The 20,692-nt window shown below is 36.7% G+C and overlaps 1 protein-coding gene across 2 annotated transcripts in view; it reads left to right on the top strand.

The window, feature by feature from the left end:
* IPO5 (importin 5) overlaps window positions 1-20,692 on the top strand; it is a 45,273-nt gene that overhangs the window by 7,439 nt on the left and 17,142 nt on the right. The window contains exons 3-14 of one of the 2 annotated variants that reach the window (XM_072849958.1): window positions 3,255-3,447; window positions 3,955-4,057; window positions 4,306-4,402; window positions 5,536-5,640; window positions 8,991-9,113; window positions 9,201-9,321; window positions 12,945-13,032; window positions 16,218-16,324; window positions 18,659-18,783; window positions 18,873-18,962; window positions 19,061-19,234; window positions 19,460-19,678. In XM_072849958.1, coding sequence (XP_072706059.1) covers window positions 3,255-3,447; window positions 3,955-4,057; window positions 4,306-4,402; window positions 5,536-5,640; window positions 8,991-9,113; window positions 9,201-9,321; window positions 12,945-13,032; window positions 16,218-16,324; window positions 18,659-18,783; window positions 18,873-18,962; window positions 19,061-19,234; window positions 19,460-19,678 — 1,545 coding nt within the window. The remainder of the gene's footprint in view (window positions 1-3,254; window positions 3,448-3,954; window positions 4,058-4,305; window positions 4,403-5,535; window positions 5,641-8,990; window positions 9,114-9,200; window positions 9,322-12,944; window positions 13,033-16,217; window positions 16,325-18,658; window positions 18,784-18,872; window positions 18,963-19,060; window positions 19,235-19,459; window positions 19,679-20,692) is intronic. The other variant, XM_072849959.1, reaches the window with a different exon arrangement.

Here is a 20,692-nt window from a genome sequence, read left to right as displayed (position 1 = left end):
TCTTCCTATGCAACTGCATTTTAAAGGGTTGAACAGAAAGGTGATATACATTCAGTTTATTTGATGAGTTTTATTCTCAGAATGTGTCTGAGGCGTTAGAGCCTTCTTCCTTTACAGTTTTGATTTACCGCCTAAATCTTAGAGAGGAACAGAAGTTCTGCATATTCTCCTGCCTTTGTTTTCTTCCTGGTTAACTCTAGATTGGCAGTTTTCAATTGTGTCCTAATTTACAGTTGACTAATTTCAAGCACTGTGAAATACAGTAACAAATGCTGTGTAAAACTGTTTCTGCTGTACTCTCAGCCCTCTTAGAGGGCTCTGACATTTCCCTTCTCCCTCTCCATATTGTCACATGAAGGGATTGCATTTCTTAGTCTGAAAACTACTGCTGTGGGCAGCTTCCTGTTCAGCATTTGGAGGGGAAGGAAGGCAACCCATGGACTTCTGTTGCACCACAGTTCTGACTTTGAGTTGTACGTGGACCTTAGGCACTGCGTACTTTGAATTCCACATGGAGCTGGATCCCCAAATGAGGTTGTGCAAGTCCATCTTTGGACCGTGTCCTAAGTATTGATTGCTTCCATCCATGCATGTTTTCCTCCTTGAGGACTTAAAAGGAACAGTAAAATAAAAGTAAAAATCACTGTGACTGTGCTACACAAGATGGTCAGTCTTTTTCTTACCAAATGTGTAGGATTACCTGGACACTTTGAATGTCAGTGGAGAACATGGTTTCCACGATTTCTGGTCATAATTCTGCTGCCCTGCTCAGCAAGTTGGTTTTCTTCTTGTACCTTGGTTCCATCATCTGTAAAATCCTAGAATGTTTTTAAAGCACTATAAATTCTATTAATAAGAAATGGTATGTTGAAATTTGAGTATTATGACTACTTTTTATGTTAATACCTTTGACATTTCAATTGTATGTGAGCACCTCGGTAATTTAGACATGCAGAAGAATCCAATGCTAGGAGAGAATTCTGCTTTTTTTATGCTTCATTGGTAGATGGAAGTTCTTTGGGGATGTACACTTCATATCATTTCTGTTCTCATTAAAAGCTATAGCCCCTAACTTGCAGGATTTTAAAATGCTTGTTTGGGTACATATCTTGTAATACTTAAATATAAAGGAGCCTTTGGTATGTGTGAAAAATACATACTTTCTTCCTCAAAGCAGAAGAAACAGCCCCAGAGCTGCCATTAGTCCAGCCATGTTTGTCATAATTAACTTGACAATGGTAATTTTCATATATAGGTGGATATCTGCTGAGGAAAATATGCCGTTTATTATAAGAAGTCAATTGCTTCTTTGTCACTCCTTCAAATGTTTGAATTTGCTTTAGGGAATTTGGGATTTTTTTTCTAAGCTAATAACAATAACCAGGAGCTAATTCATGTAGTGCTGATCTTGTGTCTTTCTGTATGCCTTAGTTACTTGTGTTTTTACTTTGCAATCAGTCTGTGTTTGTCAGTCTTCTAATATTTTAAATTAAATTCTTCAGAGGTGGAAATTCTTATCTTTGAGACTACGTGCTTTATGAAAACAAGCTCTATTCCCTATCTGGCCACCTATTATTACTTCAGGAAAAGAATGAATATAATGTGAGTTCAGTCATTATCAGATGTCAGAGAACATGCACAGAAACACGATGCCCTGAGTAAGGGAAGACATTGTATCAGTGTTTGTGCCTTGTTTAGTCCCAGCAAACTTGCTCCCCAGTCAAGGCTTCTCCTATGTAAGTTCACCACACTGATGAGGAGAAATTTAATTTTTCACAATATTGGTGCTTCTAGGGATGGGAGGAGGAAAGACACCATTATATTGTGGTACCGTTAAAGTCTTTGGACACATTGTTAGTGGGATTCCCAGATCCAGTGGGGAAAGAATCTTTCTCCTTCCTAACTCATGTTCCCCATGTGATGATGTATTGCTACAGAACCTTGGCTTATCATGGGATGCAGCCCAGGTGGGCACTGTGACCCTCTTTGTTCATCTGCTGTCTTCCTTAGATCTACTAGGGAAGATCTACTAATCCTACATTTGTGGTGGCTTTGGTCCACACTGGAGGTGTTGAAGAGGAGGAGATAAGGAATGACCTATAGTAAGGTCCAATTCTAGTCCTTCCCTTCTGTTAGTATAGAGACACTTTGTGTGCACTGCTCTTTAGCTGTATAGAAGAGAGCTGGGTGGATTGGAAAAAGGTACAGTGAATCTGGAGACTGCAGAGCATAACAAGAATAGTATCTTGGGTGATGTTCTAGCAATACCTGATTTTTACAGGGTATATTAGAAGTTGAGACTTTGCAGCCGTTTGTGTTTCTCATCTATAGGTTATGCTGTAGCAATATAGTTAAGAGATCTTTTGGAAATTGGACTTCGTTAGTTCTGCTGCTTATTGAACATTTTTGAATTCCAAAGGCTATTATAAATGAAACTGGTTTTCATTCAAGTACACATTAAATAAGAATATCTTGGGTAAAAACAATTGAACGCATGTTGCATTGGATTATTTTTTTGCGAGGATTTAACATGTGTAAGGTTTTGTTACATGTGTCAAACATGAGAAGTTTGGGGGGTCGTTTTTAATTACTGTTTGTCCTTCTAGAAACACTGGTTAGCGAACACCCTATTTATTAAGTTATTCAGAGTGCTTCATGTGTCTCTTTGCCTTTACTGCATTTGTTGCTCTATTCATTTTGTATTACTCAGCCATGTTTTTTGCTTCTAGTTCTTGTATACTTGTAAATAAATACAGATATGTAAATGATACTGCTGCAGAATTGCTGTACGCAAGTAAGAAGCATAGAAGATTGTAATATGTGGTATTGAGGTTCCTATGCTCAAATTCAAGTTTAAAGAAAAGCGTTTCATCATAGGTCTGCAAAAGGCTGCAAGCTTTGGGTTTTGGGTTTTTTTTGTTCAGAGTAGAGTTTTATTTGCCAAAATCTAACTCTAGGTTCCTGAATCTTTAGTGTGCAGTTTGGTTGTTTGAGAAAGTGAAGGAGGGTTTACAGGTTAATTGTCTGACAAAGAGCTGTAATTGTCAGAAACATGGTTGTAAGCTGATGTTTCTTTACTATGTTTTTGCTAAGTATCCTAATTGTCATCTGTTGCTTGAGAGGTATTCCATTCACCAAACAAGTCTACACAGTGAAAACTGATCATTTGGAAGCATGATGTCAGTCACCTTTCCTCATAAGAGCATGGTTATTGTATCAAAACACTTTAACATACATACTTTCTTATTCAATAGGCTAGACAAATGGCAGCTGTCCTTCTGCGACGTCTTTTGTCTTCTGCTTTTGAAGAAGTTTATCCAGCTCTTTCACCTGATGATCAGACCTCTATCAAAAGTGGATTGTTGTTGATTATTCAGTTGGAAACACAGTCCAGTATGAGGAAAAAAATCTGTGACATTGTTGCTGAATTGGCCAGGAACTTAATAGGTACTTTATATAAGCTGATACTGTGGTAAAATGTTTATGTATTGATAGTAGTTGTATTTTTATCTCTTGTTCTCTATTCTTGTGTAGACATTTGCACATGATGTACTAACTGATTTCATGGTTTAAAATAAAACACAATATTTGTTTACATTATCCTTGATCAGGTAAAAAAAGATTCCTTAACTCTGCTTTTTAAGCTTGAGTTTAGGTGAGATTTTACTAAGGTTTAGAAATCCAATTTGTTTAAATTCTCATGAATGTTATGCTGAACATCTGTATTGGTTTCTTTTTTGAGTGCTGTTATATAACAATAAATAGAGATCATCATCTGTTCCTGAGTGCCTTTAGATTTATCATTTCAGCCATATTTTACACTATGACTTGGACACATCTTCAGATTAGTTTTTTTGAAATTAATTTTAGTAGCGATGACTGGTTGCCCTGCACAATTGAGATCTAACCACTCTTAAGTTTGCTTATCCTAAAACTTTGTTGCGTTTAATCTAGATGAGGATGGCAACAACCAGTGGCCAGAAGTTCTGAAATTCTTATTTGACTCTGTCAGCTCTCAGAATGTGGGACTGCGTGAGGCTGCCCTACATATTTTCTGGTAAGCTTTCAGACTTTGCTACATTTTTGCAGGTTAGCCAAATCATGTCTGTACAAATGTAAGAAAAACTGTCACAACTTAATTAACAAGAAATCATAAATATTTCATTTATTCTGTTGTATTGTGGTTTACTTAACTTTTACATGTACAGTTACAATCTGTAGCTTAAACAATGGATAAGTTTAAAATAATAAAGGATAACTGTGTTAGGAATTTTTATTAATGTTTTGGTCTTTTCTTATCCTTAGGAATTTTCCTGGGATTTTTGGGAATCAGCAGCAACACTATTTGGAGGTCATTAAGAGAATGCTGGTTCAGTGTATGCAAGATCAAGAACATCCATCAGTAAGACCTTTATGTTCTTTTTTTTTAATATGTCCTGAGCATAGAAACGTAGTGTAGTAGTCTCAAACATAAAGGTTAAACCATAGATTCCAACCAGAGAATTGCATTACCTGAACCTGGTTGATGTACAACTGGAGTTTTGACTATGCCTACTGCAAAACAAAAGGCTCAAGCCTTTTCATGGTCCTAAAGCTGACTGTCTGGCTCATATCTGCGCTGCTTAGGCCCAGACTCTTCTCTAGTAGTTATGGTTGGAGAAACCTAGTTGTAGTGGCCCAAAGCAGGGTTTTTAGCCAGCAGCATGAGGGGTCAGAAACTCCTTGTTAAGCTCTCTTTCTGGCTCTTGTGTTTGGCAGTATAGATACGTAGTATCTCTACACATAGTATCTGTACACAGTATGTCTCAAAACTCTGAATATATGACAGCTCCTTGAACTGTTTGTGCATACTTTGGTGTAAGGGCATGTTAGCAAGCCTTGCTTTTCTGGAACGCTTCAGATTTATTGATTTGTGCAGAGAATTGTACTTTGAAAATGTTTCTCTTGTTGTGGAAAATGCTGGGCAAGGATAGGAAACCCTGCTGTGGTATATGGGTTCAGTTTGCTGCTCTCCCATGGATTACTTTTTCTGACCTTTGAAAGTCAACTGAGTAACATTTTCTAAAGTACCACAAGTCATGTCTTTAAAGAAGCATGTTTTAAACACTTAGATCACACTTTTTGAAAAATGGGACTTTGACGCTTGCATACACATTTGAAATTGGGATGGAAGTTGAAAACAATAGTATCTTTCTTTTTTCTTTCATTAAAAAAAACCCAACACAACCCAAAACACCAAAACAAAAAACAAACAGAGGCAAAACTAGGGAATACTTGCCACCTCATAATATGATAAACTTTTTTTGTATCATGGAGGATATAGATGCTGAAGATCTTCATTGTCGCTTTACCTTAATTTGAAGTAAGATGTAAAAACCCATGTTAAAAACTAATTGCTATATCTATTAGGAAAATGTAAAAGGGAAAAGTTAATACAAAATGTAGTCTCATAATAGGCCTAAGTTAAAAGAAAACAAAGGCATGTTTCATTACCAGTTCTTCATGTTTCTTTCTCCAATCCTGCCTGTCTTCTAGATCAAGACTCTGTCTGCTAGAGCTGCAGCTGCATTTGTGCTTGCTAATGAGCACAATCTTCCCCTTCTTAAACATTTTGCAGACTTGCTACCTGGAATCTTGCAGGTAAGAAATCACACAAGTAACGCTTAATGTGCCATTACTGGCTATATTGACTGTATCCTAACGTAAATTATTGGTCTGCAAATTTGTGTAGCATATGAATTTTTGGTGAGACGTGGATTAACTGTATCTTAGTTAGCCTGACATCAGTCACAAGCAAGATATAGTGGAAGCTTATAAGGAATTTTGTAAACCCAAACTAATTGTTAGGGTTTTAAGGAGAATAGTTCAATGTTGATTAATTTATACAGTGTTACTTAGATAAATTAATTAAAATTCTTCGTAAGGTATTTAACTCAAAATCCTACAGCTTTTAAATTAACCATGATATTGAAATATACTTTAAATATGGGCTACCCTGAGATTTCAAGTGATCAGTAATTGGGAAATTCATTGACCATGATATCCTGTATCTTTTTGGTTTAGAGGAAAACGTAGAATTATTCTGAACAAAGATTCTCAGAGTAACAACAACAGTGTGGACAAATGATCTTTATTGTTTGATAAATTAGGAACTTGCAAACGAAATGTCTTTTTAAGCTTCATATAATTTCTGAGGCTGGATTAGATCTCTTTTAGGATGGGTGAATTTGAGCAAAAAAGTTGGAATTCTAATAAAAGGTTGTTTACTTTTGGGGGGAAGCCTATTGTAAACCAAACCAGAGACAGAAATGGTTTGAGCTCTGAAGGATGACAATTTCACAGTACAGTTCCCTTTCTATATTAAGAAAAAGTGGAAATAACTAAGTACCTGTGATAACAGTGATAGTGAACTTTTGGCGATTTTAAATTAGGCTAAATTTAGGTTAAAAACTGACTTTTGCTACAGTCAGTACAGCAGGTTCCTGTTGACAGTGTAAGCTATAAACCTTGTCTGTGTGTGCTTTGTGGCAAGCTGAAGAAAAATTGTGCCAAGTTTACTGGCTTCTGTAGCCGATGGAATTCTGCTTGATCTTAAGTGGAAACTGAGAGGAATTTATTAAAATCATCTGAACTTGAAAAAGGGCTCTAGTGTGTACAAGATAAGTATTCTGATACTGAGGTCACTATTTGGTGGTTAGTCCCTGTCTGTGACTTTGGCAATGACAATTGTATTGTTCAAAAATTGTAACTGGCTGAGAGGACCTTGGCTACTGAGTACTGTATGAGTGGGAGTGAGGCAGGATTTGGGGTGGGCATGCTATTCGTCTTGATGTTTGGCAATTAAACAGTATGCTGTTTTTAGACTTCAGACTTATAGCCCACTTTGTGTGATACAAGTTTAAATCCTACTATTTTAGGCTGTAAAAACACATGCACTTGGCTTGCATTTTCAAGCTTTATTTTGCAAATATAGAGCACAGAACTATGCTATGAAATCTGTCTTTTCAAAGTACTTATTGCGAGAAGGACTAGATTTTCTGGCTGTGGTAACACAAGATGGATATGAAGATCTGAGTTTATAAATAGGAGATGGGATGTGTTAGAATAGTGGTGAGTGACCTTTGGAGACAGTTGGATGCTTTTTTTGTTTCTGTTGAAGTTCATTTTGTTGAAATGTTGGTGTGGTAAAAAAGCTAAAAATAAAATTCTGACTTAGCAATTCAGTCCTTTCAGTACAATTTCTATAATGGTTATGCTGGAAGTTGAACTTTCAGACTAATAGTTGAAACTTGTATCCAAGAGATTTATCTTGCAGTAGAGGTAAAAGCAGCTGGAACTTCAACTGACTTCTGTGATTGTTGGTGTTCGATACTACAGAAAAGTGCCTCTGCCTTTTAGGGCTCACCATGCATTTTGAACTTCTTTCTTAGAAACCTAGTCTTGCTTTAAAAAACTGTCAGAGTTGCAATGGGTATAAAATACGGAGTTTTACAGAAACTTCCAGTAAATATTACATTATCCTTTGCCAGAATCGGAGGATGAATGGTAATGATTAGTCCAAAAGGCCTTAACCAAGATAGATTTTTTTCTTTTTTCCAGAACATTTCTGATACTAGAAGATGCTGGTTCTATGTTGAAAGCATGGTCTGTTTGAGTGGCATTAGTAAAAGGATTGGATTCTAGATTTTAAGTATTAAAAACACCTAACTGTTCACTTTAAAAAAAATGTTTCTATGTTAGGAAGACATCAAATACTTTGGTAATGAAAATTCCTTTCAAAACCCCAAAAGCGTGTTTAAAGACTGTTTCTTCTTTGGAGGTTTGGGTTTTTGTGTCCTACTTCTAGAAGAGTTTTAACACCGTTGAATAACTGTGTGCTGTTTTGGTACTAAAGTATCAAGCTGGTCAGTTAAAAGTTTTAAATTACTTTTCAGAATGTAGCTATGGGTTAGGAAAGATAATTGCAAAAAGCTTGATTTCTTTTTCTGTTTCCTGTGTCTGTGACTGAAGGCTGAAAGGTCTGCTTTAATTCGGTGGCTCTCCAGAGTTGTCTGGAAAAAACCAAATTATTTAATCTTGAGATTCCTGGTGTTTGTACACGTAAGCTATTCAAAGATGTTCTTGCATAACAGGGAAAAAAGGAGTTAGCCTCATTTTCCTTCTTTTGGGCAGAGTTACTTTGAGTTTTTTTTAATTTAAAATGCATTTTGAAGTTGTGCTTGTCAAAACATAGTGTGTGGTTTTGCATGTTGGCGCCTCTGATGTGTGACCTTAATTTTTTCTGAGTGTCTGTCTACTGTGTTAGATTTAAACTAATAATGGTCAAAATTGATGGCATATAACATTGTGAGCCATAACTTACTTGCAGAAAATTTGTAGGTTTGGATGCTGCATGTTACCTCTTTGTAATTGTTATGGATTTACGCAGGTTGGCCACTGTAGCAGGGTCTGACCCTAGGATCCTGCTGAAAATACAAAGTCTGAGTGAAGGCTTCCTATTAGTCTTTCATTAGTTCTCAGGTTACAGCTTGAGCTGGCTGCCTCTGGAGAGGGACCCCTACCCCAGTTCACACCTCTCAATTATACCTGTACCACCCATTACCCGATACCATGTTCAATCACTTAATTCTGGTCAGTGGTATCTTGATTTCTTACTGGTTTTCCGTATTGCTGGGCTGGCCTTCTTCTGAAGTTACTTCATTCTCTTGGAATTGTCTCCTTGGTCCTTATCTTCTTCTTTCTACTTGTATCTGCCAGATTCAGCTAGTTCTTTGTTAGCAGCATTAGTTTTATCAAAAAGTTTACTCTCTGCCAGTTCTTGCAGCCTAAGGCTTCATCTACTTTAGTTACTAATGCTAAGCCACTAATGCTAAACAAGACTATTCAGAGAGACAAGAATACAGTTAATCAAATTTCTTCTATAACAGTGGTCCCATTCATAGCATTAGTTGCTTTTATTTAATCTTATCTTCATCTTATCTCTTTCATAGGCTGTAAATGATTCCTGCTACCAAAACGATGATTCTGTCCTGAAATCCCTTGTAGAAATTGCAGATTCTGTTCCCAAGTATTTACGACCACATTTAGAACCTACGTTGCAACTAAGTCTGAAGGTAAAGCTAGGAATTTTTTTAAAAAAATCACTCTTTCAGCCGCAAAACTTCTGTTCTAACCATTTGCTCTAATCTTCTGGACTGTAGTTGTGTGCAGATGCCAATCTCAGTAACATGCAGCGTCAGTTGGCGCTTGAAGTAATTGTGACCTTGTCAGAAACTGCTGCTGCTATGCTGAGGAGGCATACAAACATTGTTGCGCAAGCCAGTAAGTATTTTACTCATTTTCTCTGTTGAAACAATTTGTCTTCCTTTACAGTGTTAAACTGACTTTGCAGGTGGTCAGTGGCAAAACCATGTCTAACTCAAGAGTTTGCTGGTGCTGATAACTTTAGGTGACACTGAATTGAGTTTTCTTATGGAGAAACCCCCTTCTTATTATGACTCTTCATAAATTAGTCTGTGCTTATGCAGCCACCAACAATTTGAATAAAAATACAGTAGACTCTTCATTAGGTGTTTCCAAGGAAAATACTACTTTCATGCTTTTCTGCTGGCTTTGGAAATTTGTACTGTAAAAAAAAAAAAACAAGTCGATGCATTTAGTTCTGAAGTTCTATGTTTGAAGTTTGATATGTAGGCCAGATACTCTGTGGTGCTGGCAACTCAAAACTGAAGGAATTCAGCATGCATGTTGAGCTTCAGTGTTGAGTTAAAGCTGTGAATTAAAAATCAGATGCTTATATAAATACTTAGAGATAGTCTAATTAGTCTATTTAACATGTGGATTGTAAATTCTTTGGAGAGGCACTTTTTAAACCATGCATTATTATTTGAGATACTAAAAATAACTGTCTTCTGGACAGCCCCAGCAGCAGTGCTGCACACACTGGTATTTCCCTGCCTTTTAAACCCTTTTTGTGAGTAGATCAGGGTACTGGTACAGCAGTGTAGCCTGCTTTTTGGAAGGATTCTTTTCCCTCCCCATCACACTTGTATTTGTCTAGATTCTTGCTTGTTTTCTGAAACTTGCATAAAGACAGTCTGTTAAAAGGCAACTTTTTTTACTTGTGTGCTCAGGCTGGGGAAAGTTGTGTATATACATGTCACTAAATCATAAAACTTATGAAAAATATTGTAATGTGGATCTGCTTGGCTTAAGTGTTTAAGCTATTGACTAGGAGTTTTGTTTACTTTGTAGAATAGTTTTTTAAAGAACATATTCTTTTAGAATGTATTTTGAAATTTGAAAATGTTTAGAATGCTGTGTTTTCACTCTATCCTGTAGCCTGTTAGGAATATTAATGCTTGACACTTGCTGTCCCCCAAATCATTACAAGCTTCTTATCTGGTCAGGCAGCATAGTGGAGAAGTACCTCATATCTCTTTAGAATGTATTACTTTTATATTGGGTTGCTAGTTGCTGTTTAGGAATGAAATATTTGTATTAAGATAAGGCACCATGTGGGAATGAAATGCCTTTGGTTTGCAACCCATTGTAAAATTGCTCTTAATATTAATGAATCACGAAGGTAAAAGACATTTATTTGCAGAGGTGGTAAAGCAGTTATGTTCAGAGAATGATAAAAAGGTAGCCAAAAAGGATTGCTTTTGTCTTGGTTTTGTTCCTTAGTTTAAAAGGCCTTCTGTTTTCATTCAACTAAAAAATTGCTGGATCATTTGATCCTCACAACTAGAACTGGGTCTTAGGCAGAACTGTCATCTTATGCTGGTTTTACTGAACGTGATGCTGATTTAGGAGTAAGTCTGCATCCTGTGTACCAGTTACCTGCTCAGGAATTCCATTTGGGTTCAGACCTCCCTCCTTGATCTCAGTATTCAAGATAAGAGTGTTTTATTGCTCTTTCCCTAGAAATTAGAGCTGCAGCCTATCTTTGGCTGTAGTTTTGCTCAGTCTCCAGAAAATGGAGAGTCATGGTATGCTCTGACAAGAAGCAGGCTTAGTAGGCTCATCCTTAACTTGTTTGTAAACAGTCTATATATTGGCAATAATTACATTTTGAGGGCTTGTTGGGACAATGTTGAAACTTTAATGCACAACTCTACATTTTAAAAAAATTCTTTGTGAAACTATACTTACTGTCCACCACGTTCATATGAAACATCAAGAAGAAACAACATGTTTACAGGCTTTTGCAGGTTCTAGATATAATGGTGGCCAAACAGCTTTCGATGACAGTTTGTTCTCAGCCTTGCTTGTTAGTAGCAACGAACACTATGACATCAGTTTTTGAAACTGCGTAGCATTTGTGGCAGATGAATGTTGACTTCCATGTTTCAGAGGTGTGATGACACATCGTTTTCATGTGTGTGCTTATGAGTGTCTGTGTCTGAAAAGCTTCTGGGCTATAACACTTTTTTTGTTTTCAGGAAATTCTTTTCAGTGACTAGTAAGTATACAGAATTCTGACATGTGGGCATCATGCTAGAGTTCATGGTGTCCATTAAGTTATCCTGATATGTATATAAAAGCGCTCTGAAGGTTTTTGCAGCCGTGGTATAATCTCTGGTTGAAAATACATAGCTATGTCAAGCAAATCAATCCATAATTTGATCTTTTCTTGATACTTGCCCCACAATGCTGTCAGTGAGCAATGACCAGAAGTTTCTCATCTGTCCAGATGTATGGTGAGGTGAGTTTGCTTAGGGTCATGCCTCTATCATAGATACAGTAGTGTAAGTATATTATGAAATTCACCAGTTGCAGTATACCTAATCAGTTGCAGTAGATCTCATCAGCAGCATGGACTACTATATGCGTACTAGTTTTTGAGCTAGGTTGCTGTAAAGGACAGTTAACTATGATGCCTGTCTTCAAGATATGTGGTTGACTGTCCTAAAAAGGTTCTTAAAGCTCAAAGGTTGAGTATTTGACTGAAAACTTTTGTTTCCAGGGCAAAGTGAAGCTTTTTTGCATAAATTATGTTGAATTCAAATGACTGCTCTGAGCAGTTAGTGTAATACAAAGTAAAGAATACTTAAGAGCACCTTACTTTGCTCTGAAAGTGCAAGGTATACTTTTCACCCCTTGGGCTTCTGAAGTGCACAGGAACAGGCAGGCTTACAATGGACAAATCACTGCACTCCTTTCTCCTGTGAGAACAACTCAGAATAGGTGTTGCTCATTGCATAGTAGTTGAACGCTATGATAAAGATTGTGTAATAGCCTCTATAAAGACTTATACTGAGAAGAGCAGACAGAATCAATCTACAGAGGTAGAAGTAGAAAACTGGTGGATTATGTGCAAGATATTTTCATGATACAAAACAAAAGTTTACATTAAGTGGGGGAAAATCTCGAGTTCTAAACCATTACCTTATTGTAAAAGTAAAGCTTCATGCAAAAGTAAAGCTTTATGCTAAGTGGCCACTGTACATATAGTTAACAAAATTTATGATGGTAGTAAAACTAAGGGTTGAGTATTCTTCTATAATGAATGTAGTCTCTTTCATCAGTAGATGTTCAAAAGATGATGTCAGAGTTTCAGTAAAATGAATGACGTATATCTGAGTTCTTAAAGCATATAATACTATTTTACCTCTTTCAAGGAACTTAGGCTTTATTAAGGAATTGACTTTTTACAGTCTTCCATGATGTAAAAAAAAAATCTTATGTTGTACTATGAGTCTTGGTAAGAAATACACAACTTTCTTTCTTTCTCTTGATTTGAATGTTCTGAAAATACTCTTCTGAAAATCTATTCTGAATTATTGGCTGATGCAGTTTGACAGACTTGGCTATCTGCCAAGGAAGAAGAGGTTTTTTCTTCAATGATTTTTTTGAAAGGAGAGAACTTAAATTTTATGCTTGTTATTTGAGAATCTATTTTAAGAAAGCAACCTGAGTTTAAAACTCTTTTTTTTTTCCAGTTCCTCAGATGTTAGCAATGATGGTTGACTTGGAAGAAGATGAAGATTGGGCAAATGCAGATGAGCTTGAAGATGATGATTTTGACAGGTAATTATGAAACTAGTTGTTTCAATATATTTTCAAGACTGTATGGCTAAAGGCAGATTTTAAGTGCAGGATGCAAATGACTGCAGTGCATTACTTTTTCTTTACTCAAGTAACTCTTCTGATTTTGTTCCTTCAGTCATGAGCAGTATATATGACTTCTCAGACAGTTTATATATAGGTTATTTAGGTACTCTTCAGCTAATAAGTAAATTCTTTCAGTATTTGTGTATTGCTGTAATTTACTTTTACAAGTTGCATGTCATCTTGTCTGTTTCAACTTTTCAGATTTTTGTTTCTTCTGTCATTTATGTTACTCAGTTCAGAAGTCAGTGCTCCTAACCCTTTAAATTGAGGGCTTATAATGAAGTTAGCTGGCACCAAAGCTGAAGGATACTGACCTGTTTAATCATCTACAACCAATCTCTTCATATTTTTCTATATCTATGCACTTGAAAAGGTGGTGTTAAAGAAAAAAGTTGCCTACCTTTAAATGACATCAGAATGCATAGTGGAATTCCTTGCTGGATTTAATCTAGCTCAAATATATTACAATTTTGCCATTCTTTTAAATCCCTTGAAATGGCTAGCAGTAGCTTATCTTGTTGTGTCTTGGGTGAGAAAGATCTACTAAAGATGTCCAGTCTTTCTGATTTGCTTATTCCTGCGTGCTTTGTAGCTTGCTCCAACTTTTCACTAGAATGACAGTGGTTTGTCTACAGCATCCTGTTACATCTGCTCTTGTCCAAATACAGTTAGAATGAAGTAGAAGGCAGAAATACGTGCAGGAGATTACAATCTCCACACTTATGTAGAGACACGGATATTCATTTACCAGTCGAGACGCTTTTTGCCACATCTGGCATCTCCTTGAAGACGCAAATGTAATTAGTGTTTCAAAACAATTTGTCACAGAACACTTTGAGATCATCATAGGAAGATAGGCAGTAGAAGAGATACTGATTTACCACTGAACTGTATAGCAACTTCTACTAGATATCAGGCATGTAAAGACACTTGCAAAACCGATACGTAGGAATTTATGGAAGAACCTGTTTAATCTCCGCTTGACTTGGAATACGTTTCTTTGTTCCCCTTGATTATGGAATTGAAAGTAAGCTGTCCTTTCTTCCCCCTCTCGCATGGCAGACCAGACCCTTTTAACCTGTTTCGTTTCCTCACCTTTGAAATTTTGCCATACAAGTAGAACTGTCAGACCTCACTGCATTCAGGTTTGTCAAGTGTTTGAATCTTTTCATTCAGCTAAATTTCAAGGGGAAATAGAATATTAAAGTTCAAATCCTCATCGAGCCTTTCAGGGTGTGGAAGTTTATTCAGATGGGGTGCTTTAGGCAGCTTAGTAAGTACTCTGAATCATCCCCTTGAGGCATGCCAATTTCTCTTTATTGTCAGCAGAGTAACTTTGTTCTTCTAAATACAAGTTAGCTGCCTATGGATTTTAGAGTGAAAGTTTTCCTTTTTTGTTACAAGTTGCAAGTAGAGCAAGCAAAGATCAGAAAACCAGTTATGCTCACCAACCTTAGCCTAAAGGAGAAACGTAGCTCCTTTGGCCCTCCAAGTAATAGCAGAGCTTGAGTCTTTAGACACAAAATACTGGACATCAGCTGGTCTCTGGTGATTGTGTGTGTGGTGTTAGTTTTTTCTTTTGGCAGGTTCACTCATGTTACTATGTGTTTCCCACTGCTGAAGTTCACCTTTGTAGAGAGCTGTTGATAAGCTGATGTGCATGCTAACCTCTTCTGGTGCTTGAGTCTTTATAGCTATATAAGAAGACTGGAATTTCTGTGCAGTCCAAGAAACAGGATAATGATCATCAGGCTATAGCCTAGTTAGGGTGTGTTCGGATCTGACTAAGGGGATGTGAGTCAGGCTACACAAAAGCATCAGGGAATATTTTAGCGTTTCCAGTTTTTTGTTGCTCTGACTTCATAGAGCAGTGAGATTCTAAAGGAGGTAAAGGTTAATCCAACTTCCTCTTTTCCTGGCAAAAGCCTTGCAAACATTGCAGGGAGGTGTGTGGTCATTTTTTCTAAGATATACTATCTTTATTTCCTCAAATTGAATGTATGAATTAATGGTGGAAGGAAAAAGCTCAAGGAATGTAATTTCAGATGAAAGTTACCATTAACTTCAGTGAGTGTGCTCCAATCTAAACCTGTGTGCCCGTGCTCTGTTGTCCTGCTGGTGATGCCCCTGTTTGTCTTAACATGACTAATCTGAAGAACAAGTACAATACTGTCAATATCTTTGTGCAAACACCTTTGTTCGTAGCATGTGGGTTTCTAGACTGTTTATGGTTTGTAATGAGGCCGGGTGATTCAAGCATAATAGTTGGAAGACCTCTATTTCTGACCCAGCTGACTGATACTTGAAAGAAGAGGGAGATTCACCTCTTTCTGAACCATTACTCAGTTTTTCCATCAGCATGGGTGTCTAGGATGGACTGTAATAACCTTGAGTTATTACAGTTGTAGCCATACCCAGACTGTAACAGTAGTCAGCTGTGTCCTGGAAACTTTTTCGTTTTTCTGTAGGGAATAATTCTATTGGGTGGAACAAGTCACCTTACACTGATAATATTTGGCTATTCTCACTTCTGGAACTGGCTGAGAGTCACAAATTCCTCAGCTGGACTGGATGTTTTCTGCCCAAGTCACTGGCAAGAGGACATGCTACTAGAGTACTGGTACGGCAGCCATGCAGGAAAAGGTCTCTTACGCGCTAAAGCTTGAATTCTGCTGGTTCACCTGATTTATAGCAAGTCTGAACTGGTTTGTGTTCTCACGACAAAAAGACACTGGCCAGTATTACTGCTTAATTCATTGCAAATTCAGTTTACAGTTTTCTAGGTATGTGTAATTGTTGCAGAATTCAGTCTGTACCTTCAGTGCAAGTAAGGCCCAAGTTTCTTTGGTATGAGACTTATTCAATGGGCTACAGAAAATAAACATTTAAGTGGGGGGTAAATAATTATTTTGTAACCAAAGCATCTGTGGTACGTGTGCTTTTACATTTGGGTATGCTTTATTTACTTACGGAGGCTCATGTGTTTTCAGATGGCAAAAGTTGAAGACTAGAACTGCAGGAAAGGGCACTTCTGTGCTCTCTTGGACTGTTTGTTTTATTGTAGATATCAAACCATTGATATTTCTGTAACTGATATTTAGCAATGCAGTTGCTGGTGAGAGTGCACTGGACAGGATGGCATGTGGCCTTGGAGGAAAACTTGTTTTACCTATGATTAAAGAACATATTATGCAAATGCTTCAGAATCGTAAGTAACGTCAATTTTTTTGTATTTATTTATTTATTACAATTCTATCCTTTCTAGGAACTTGGATACCTCTTAAATCTTCATGTTTAGCTACTTAATATATTTTATACACTTCCACTTTTGATTTCAGCAGCAAAAACTGTAAATGCTGTGAACTTGGAAGTTTATACCTTTTCTTAAACTGGGTTTTATTAAACTTATGTACAGTGCATTACAACTTTTTGCTGGACCATGGGCAGCTGAATGGAGATATCAAAAACAAAACAGTACATTTTTTAAAACTCAGTCTGTGAATTAAATATAAATAAAGCAAGACTTTTTTCTTACTTTGTAATGTTCTCTCTAAATCAATATACAATGCCCCACAGTACCTTAAGTGTCCCTAAATTGCCACCTGCTTTTCTGTAGCTCATTTTTTTTGTTTCTTCAGAAGTGCTGCATTTAAGTGAAATTTTAATACATTGCAGTTCATAGAGGAAAACTTGTTCTTTTTTTTTTCCCTGGAATTTGATGGACCAAAATACAACAGAAATCTGTGGTAGGCTGGCTGATATTCTTATCAGTTGCATTGTATGCTTCTGTTCCTCTTAAAATACCTGTAATGCTTGCTCAGGCAATCATTCAAAAAAATATTGTGCGTTTGCTGCATACACTTTCAATTGACCTATGCTTTGAGCCTTTGAAATAGAAGATAATGCAAAAGTTCTGGGTACTTTTCCTATTTTAATGATTTAAAGACCAGTCCAAAAAAGATTGTCACCATATTGGATATGGAATATAAGGCTACTCAAGGTACCACCTGCAGAGTGTGAACACTTATAGTCTGTTTCAAGTTTTTTGGTTAAGAAAGTTTTATTTTGCAAACAGGTTAACCTGACTCTTCCAATGTTAATAGCTTCAAGGCTAGCAAATACCTAGTTTTGTGGTACCCACAGAAAGATGTGGAGTTCAGTGTCTGTAAGACCTGACTCCTGTGAAGGGGAGAAGTCATGCAGTTGATGCCTGATGCTTGCTCTCTGCTGGGTCAGAGCTTTCCATAACCTCTCTTTGGAAAAGGGAAATGCAGGAGATATTGTTTGGTTCAGAGGCTCTCATTGGTAGGGAGTTGGGGGGAAAGATGAAGACATTTAGATTAAAACATCATTGATACTCTCAGAAATCAAACTTTCCCTTCTTCTATCCCCACCGCTCTTCTCACAAATGTTTACTGAAATAATGTAAAATTTCTGGGTTTGGATTGGGTAGCCAGATGGTCCAAACATGATTGCATTTCATTTTGCAGTATCATTAATTTCAAGTCTGGAATGCATGCTAATAGTAATACAGTGAGAGTAACAAGAGGTGCAGGCTTAACTAGGAACATCCAATGAACTTAAATAGCAGCAAAACAAAAGCCTTCTTCACTGAACCTTCTGTCAAGATGATGTTTCATCTCATCCTGATCAAACAGAAGCTTAAGTGTCAGGATTCCAATGCTCTGAACTGCGGTGTTCTCCATTCCAGGAATTTAATTACCAGCAATAACGAAATCTTGCATTATTTTGGGAAAGAAGTTCTGTTGCATGTCTTTCCCACAGGTCGTTTGATAAACCTGTTTGTTCTTCTGGTTTTCTTTTCTGTAATCCCCATGGTTTCTAGCACAGAGAAAGATTTTGTAAAAATAAATAAATAAAAGAAATTGGAGTTTCTCATATGTTTCCCTGGCCTAAAGAAAAAGGAGAGGGATGTGAAAGATCCATTTCAACAATACCCACTAACCTGAGAATAAGCTAATAGGACTTGGAGGGAAGGAAAGCTTTACATCCCTAAATGGAATGTTACTGTTCTTAAACAGTCTTGGGGAGACTGCTGAAAAGTTTAGTTCTGATTATTTATTTGTTTTAAATTTAGATATTGGTTGTTTCAGTAGACCTTTTCCCCTTCCTCACCTAAAGAGGAAGGTATAGGCTGTTTCGATATCCTTTAAAAAAAGGGGGAGGGAGGGGCAGAAGAAATACTGTCTTGATGTTTCCCTGATTAGCTCATTTAATGAAAATGCAGTTCCGAGGTTTTAGTACCATGTACATACTCGTATCAGCATTTTAGAATTCTTTTTTCTAGGTCTGGATTTGGTCTGGATTAGATACTCGAATTTTTGTGCATCTCTGGAAGTATGTGTGAGGAAAAGTGAAAATTATTTAACAAATTAAGTACATGCATCAGTTTGCCTTCCCTGTCCTATTCTCAGTCTTCCTCCTCCTGTCCCATCCCCCCAAAAAGGTGATTTGTCTTTGTGGTGCTTTGTAGTTTCCAAAATTAATAATATATTTTTATTTTCTTTTTACTCGTCTGTAGCTGACTGGAAATACAGGCATGCTGGCTTGATGGCGCTCTCAGCCATTGGAGAAGGTTGCCACCAACAGATGGAGGGGATTTTAAATGAGATAGTTAATTTTGTTTTGCTATTTCTTCAGGATCCTGTGAGTCTAATTCAATTAATTATTTCAAAATGTTTTAATTTCTGCTTTCATGACTGCTTGTTAACTATTTGAGGGAAATACTTTTTCAGCATCCAAGAGTAAGATATGCCGCTTGTAATGCTATCGGACAAATGGCAACTGACTTCGCACCTGGTTTTCAAAAGAAATTTCATGAGAAGGCAAGTAGTAGAATAGTCAAAAAAAAAAAAAGAAAAAGTGGTAAAACTATGCCCCTTTCAGAAACTTGTTTTTCTGAAAATAAACACTTCTGTTTCAGGTGATAGCAGCTCTTCTGCAAACCATGGAGGATCAAGGCAACCAGCGTGTTCAAGCCCATGCAGCTGCAGCACTCATAAACTTCACTGAGGATTGTCCCAAGTCACTGCTTATCCCATATTTGGATAATCTAGTGAAGCACCTTCATTCCACTATGGTGATAAAATTACAAGAGGTATAATATACTGAACAAATTGCTTCACGGAGGGTAATCTGTCACATACCCAGAATAAGTTTAGCTGAACTAAGGTCTCTGAAATAAGCCAGTAGACATATCTGCTGATCTTGTTATAAACTGACAAGAATTAGGATACATACAAGAGAGTTTTTTAGATTTGGCATGCTTTTAAGTAAAATATGTGCTTTAGAAATATAATGCTTTATTCTTCCTCTTTCCAAGTTGATACAGAAAGGCACTAAGCTAGTTTTGGAGCAAGTTGTGACTTCAATTGCATCAGTTGCAGATACAGCAGAGGAGAAGTTTGTTCCCTACTATGACTTATTTATGCCCTCTTTAAAACACATTGTTGAGAATGCTGTTCAGAAGGAATTAAGACTTTTACGAGGAAAGACTATTGAATGCATCAGCCTAATTGGTCTTGCTGTTGGTAAAGAAAAGGTAAGCTTAGGTCTTATCTAATGGTCTAAATATATTTTAAAGCACCTTTTTTTTTCTGCGGTGTTAACACTGAATTAATATATTCACTTGTTAACATAGAACTATGTTGTTGCTGATTTCTATGTTTGTCTTCATGTTTTCATTTCTGAGGTAACTGTCTTGCTATTTAGATTTACAAATTCAGAATAGAATCTTATGAAAATATTACAGCTTAAGTTATTCTTGTCAGATTGAACAATGTTGAAAAGCATATTTTTCTTCGTTTTTGGGTTTTTTTGCCTTAAGAGAAATACTGGAGCATCTCTTTTAGGCAGTGTCAGAATGGCAGGTAAAATGTATGTAGTTAAAAGGATACTTAGCATTGGTTTTTATATGTGGATGCCTGAAAAAGTTTAAATGTGCTTGTAATAGAACTTGAAGTACTTGTTTTTCATGAGGCTTGATGTATTTAGCAGGGGTTTTTGTTGATGGTAAGTTGCTTAAAATGTGTCTCTGTAAAAGTACCGAGAAACAACTGTGAAGAACTATGTAAGAGTCTAAGTGATGTTCTCATCATAGCAACTTTGCATTACGGTTTACAGATTCTCATTTTATTGAGTGAAGAAAACAGAAAATCACCCTTCAAAGTAAAATAATGTGAGGTACACAGTATGAAAATACTAATAGCCCCCAAATTATCAGCCCTTTCCTTTGACTTAGAAGGACTACCAGTAAACTTACCATTCATGCAACTAAATTTTAAACAGATTTTAAACCTAGCTAATGTTTAATAAATTCTTCTTGGAGGACTACTGGCAATGTTGGGAGTGAAAAGAGGATAGGTGTAACATCATTGAGGCTTCTGATGTGACCTAAACTATTACTAGCACATGAGTAAGTAGCTCATGCTGTCAACTTTTATCCCAGTTTCATAAAGAAGTCAAAATAGTAAGGAGGGTATCTGGGGAAGTTAGAATTGTCGGATTATGTTTTGTGAGTATTAGTATTTATTTATGACATGTTTTATTTGGATAG

The sequence above is a fragment of the Ciconia boyciana genome, chromosome 1, assembly GCF_034638445.1.
Source record: "Ciconia boyciana chromosome 1, ASM3463844v1, whole genome shotgun sequence".
NCBI classification, from domain to species: domain Eukaryota; kingdom Metazoa; phylum Chordata; class Aves; order Ciconiiformes; family Ciconiidae; genus Ciconia; species Ciconia boyciana.
This window is presented reverse-complemented; position numbering and strand designations above follow the sequence as displayed.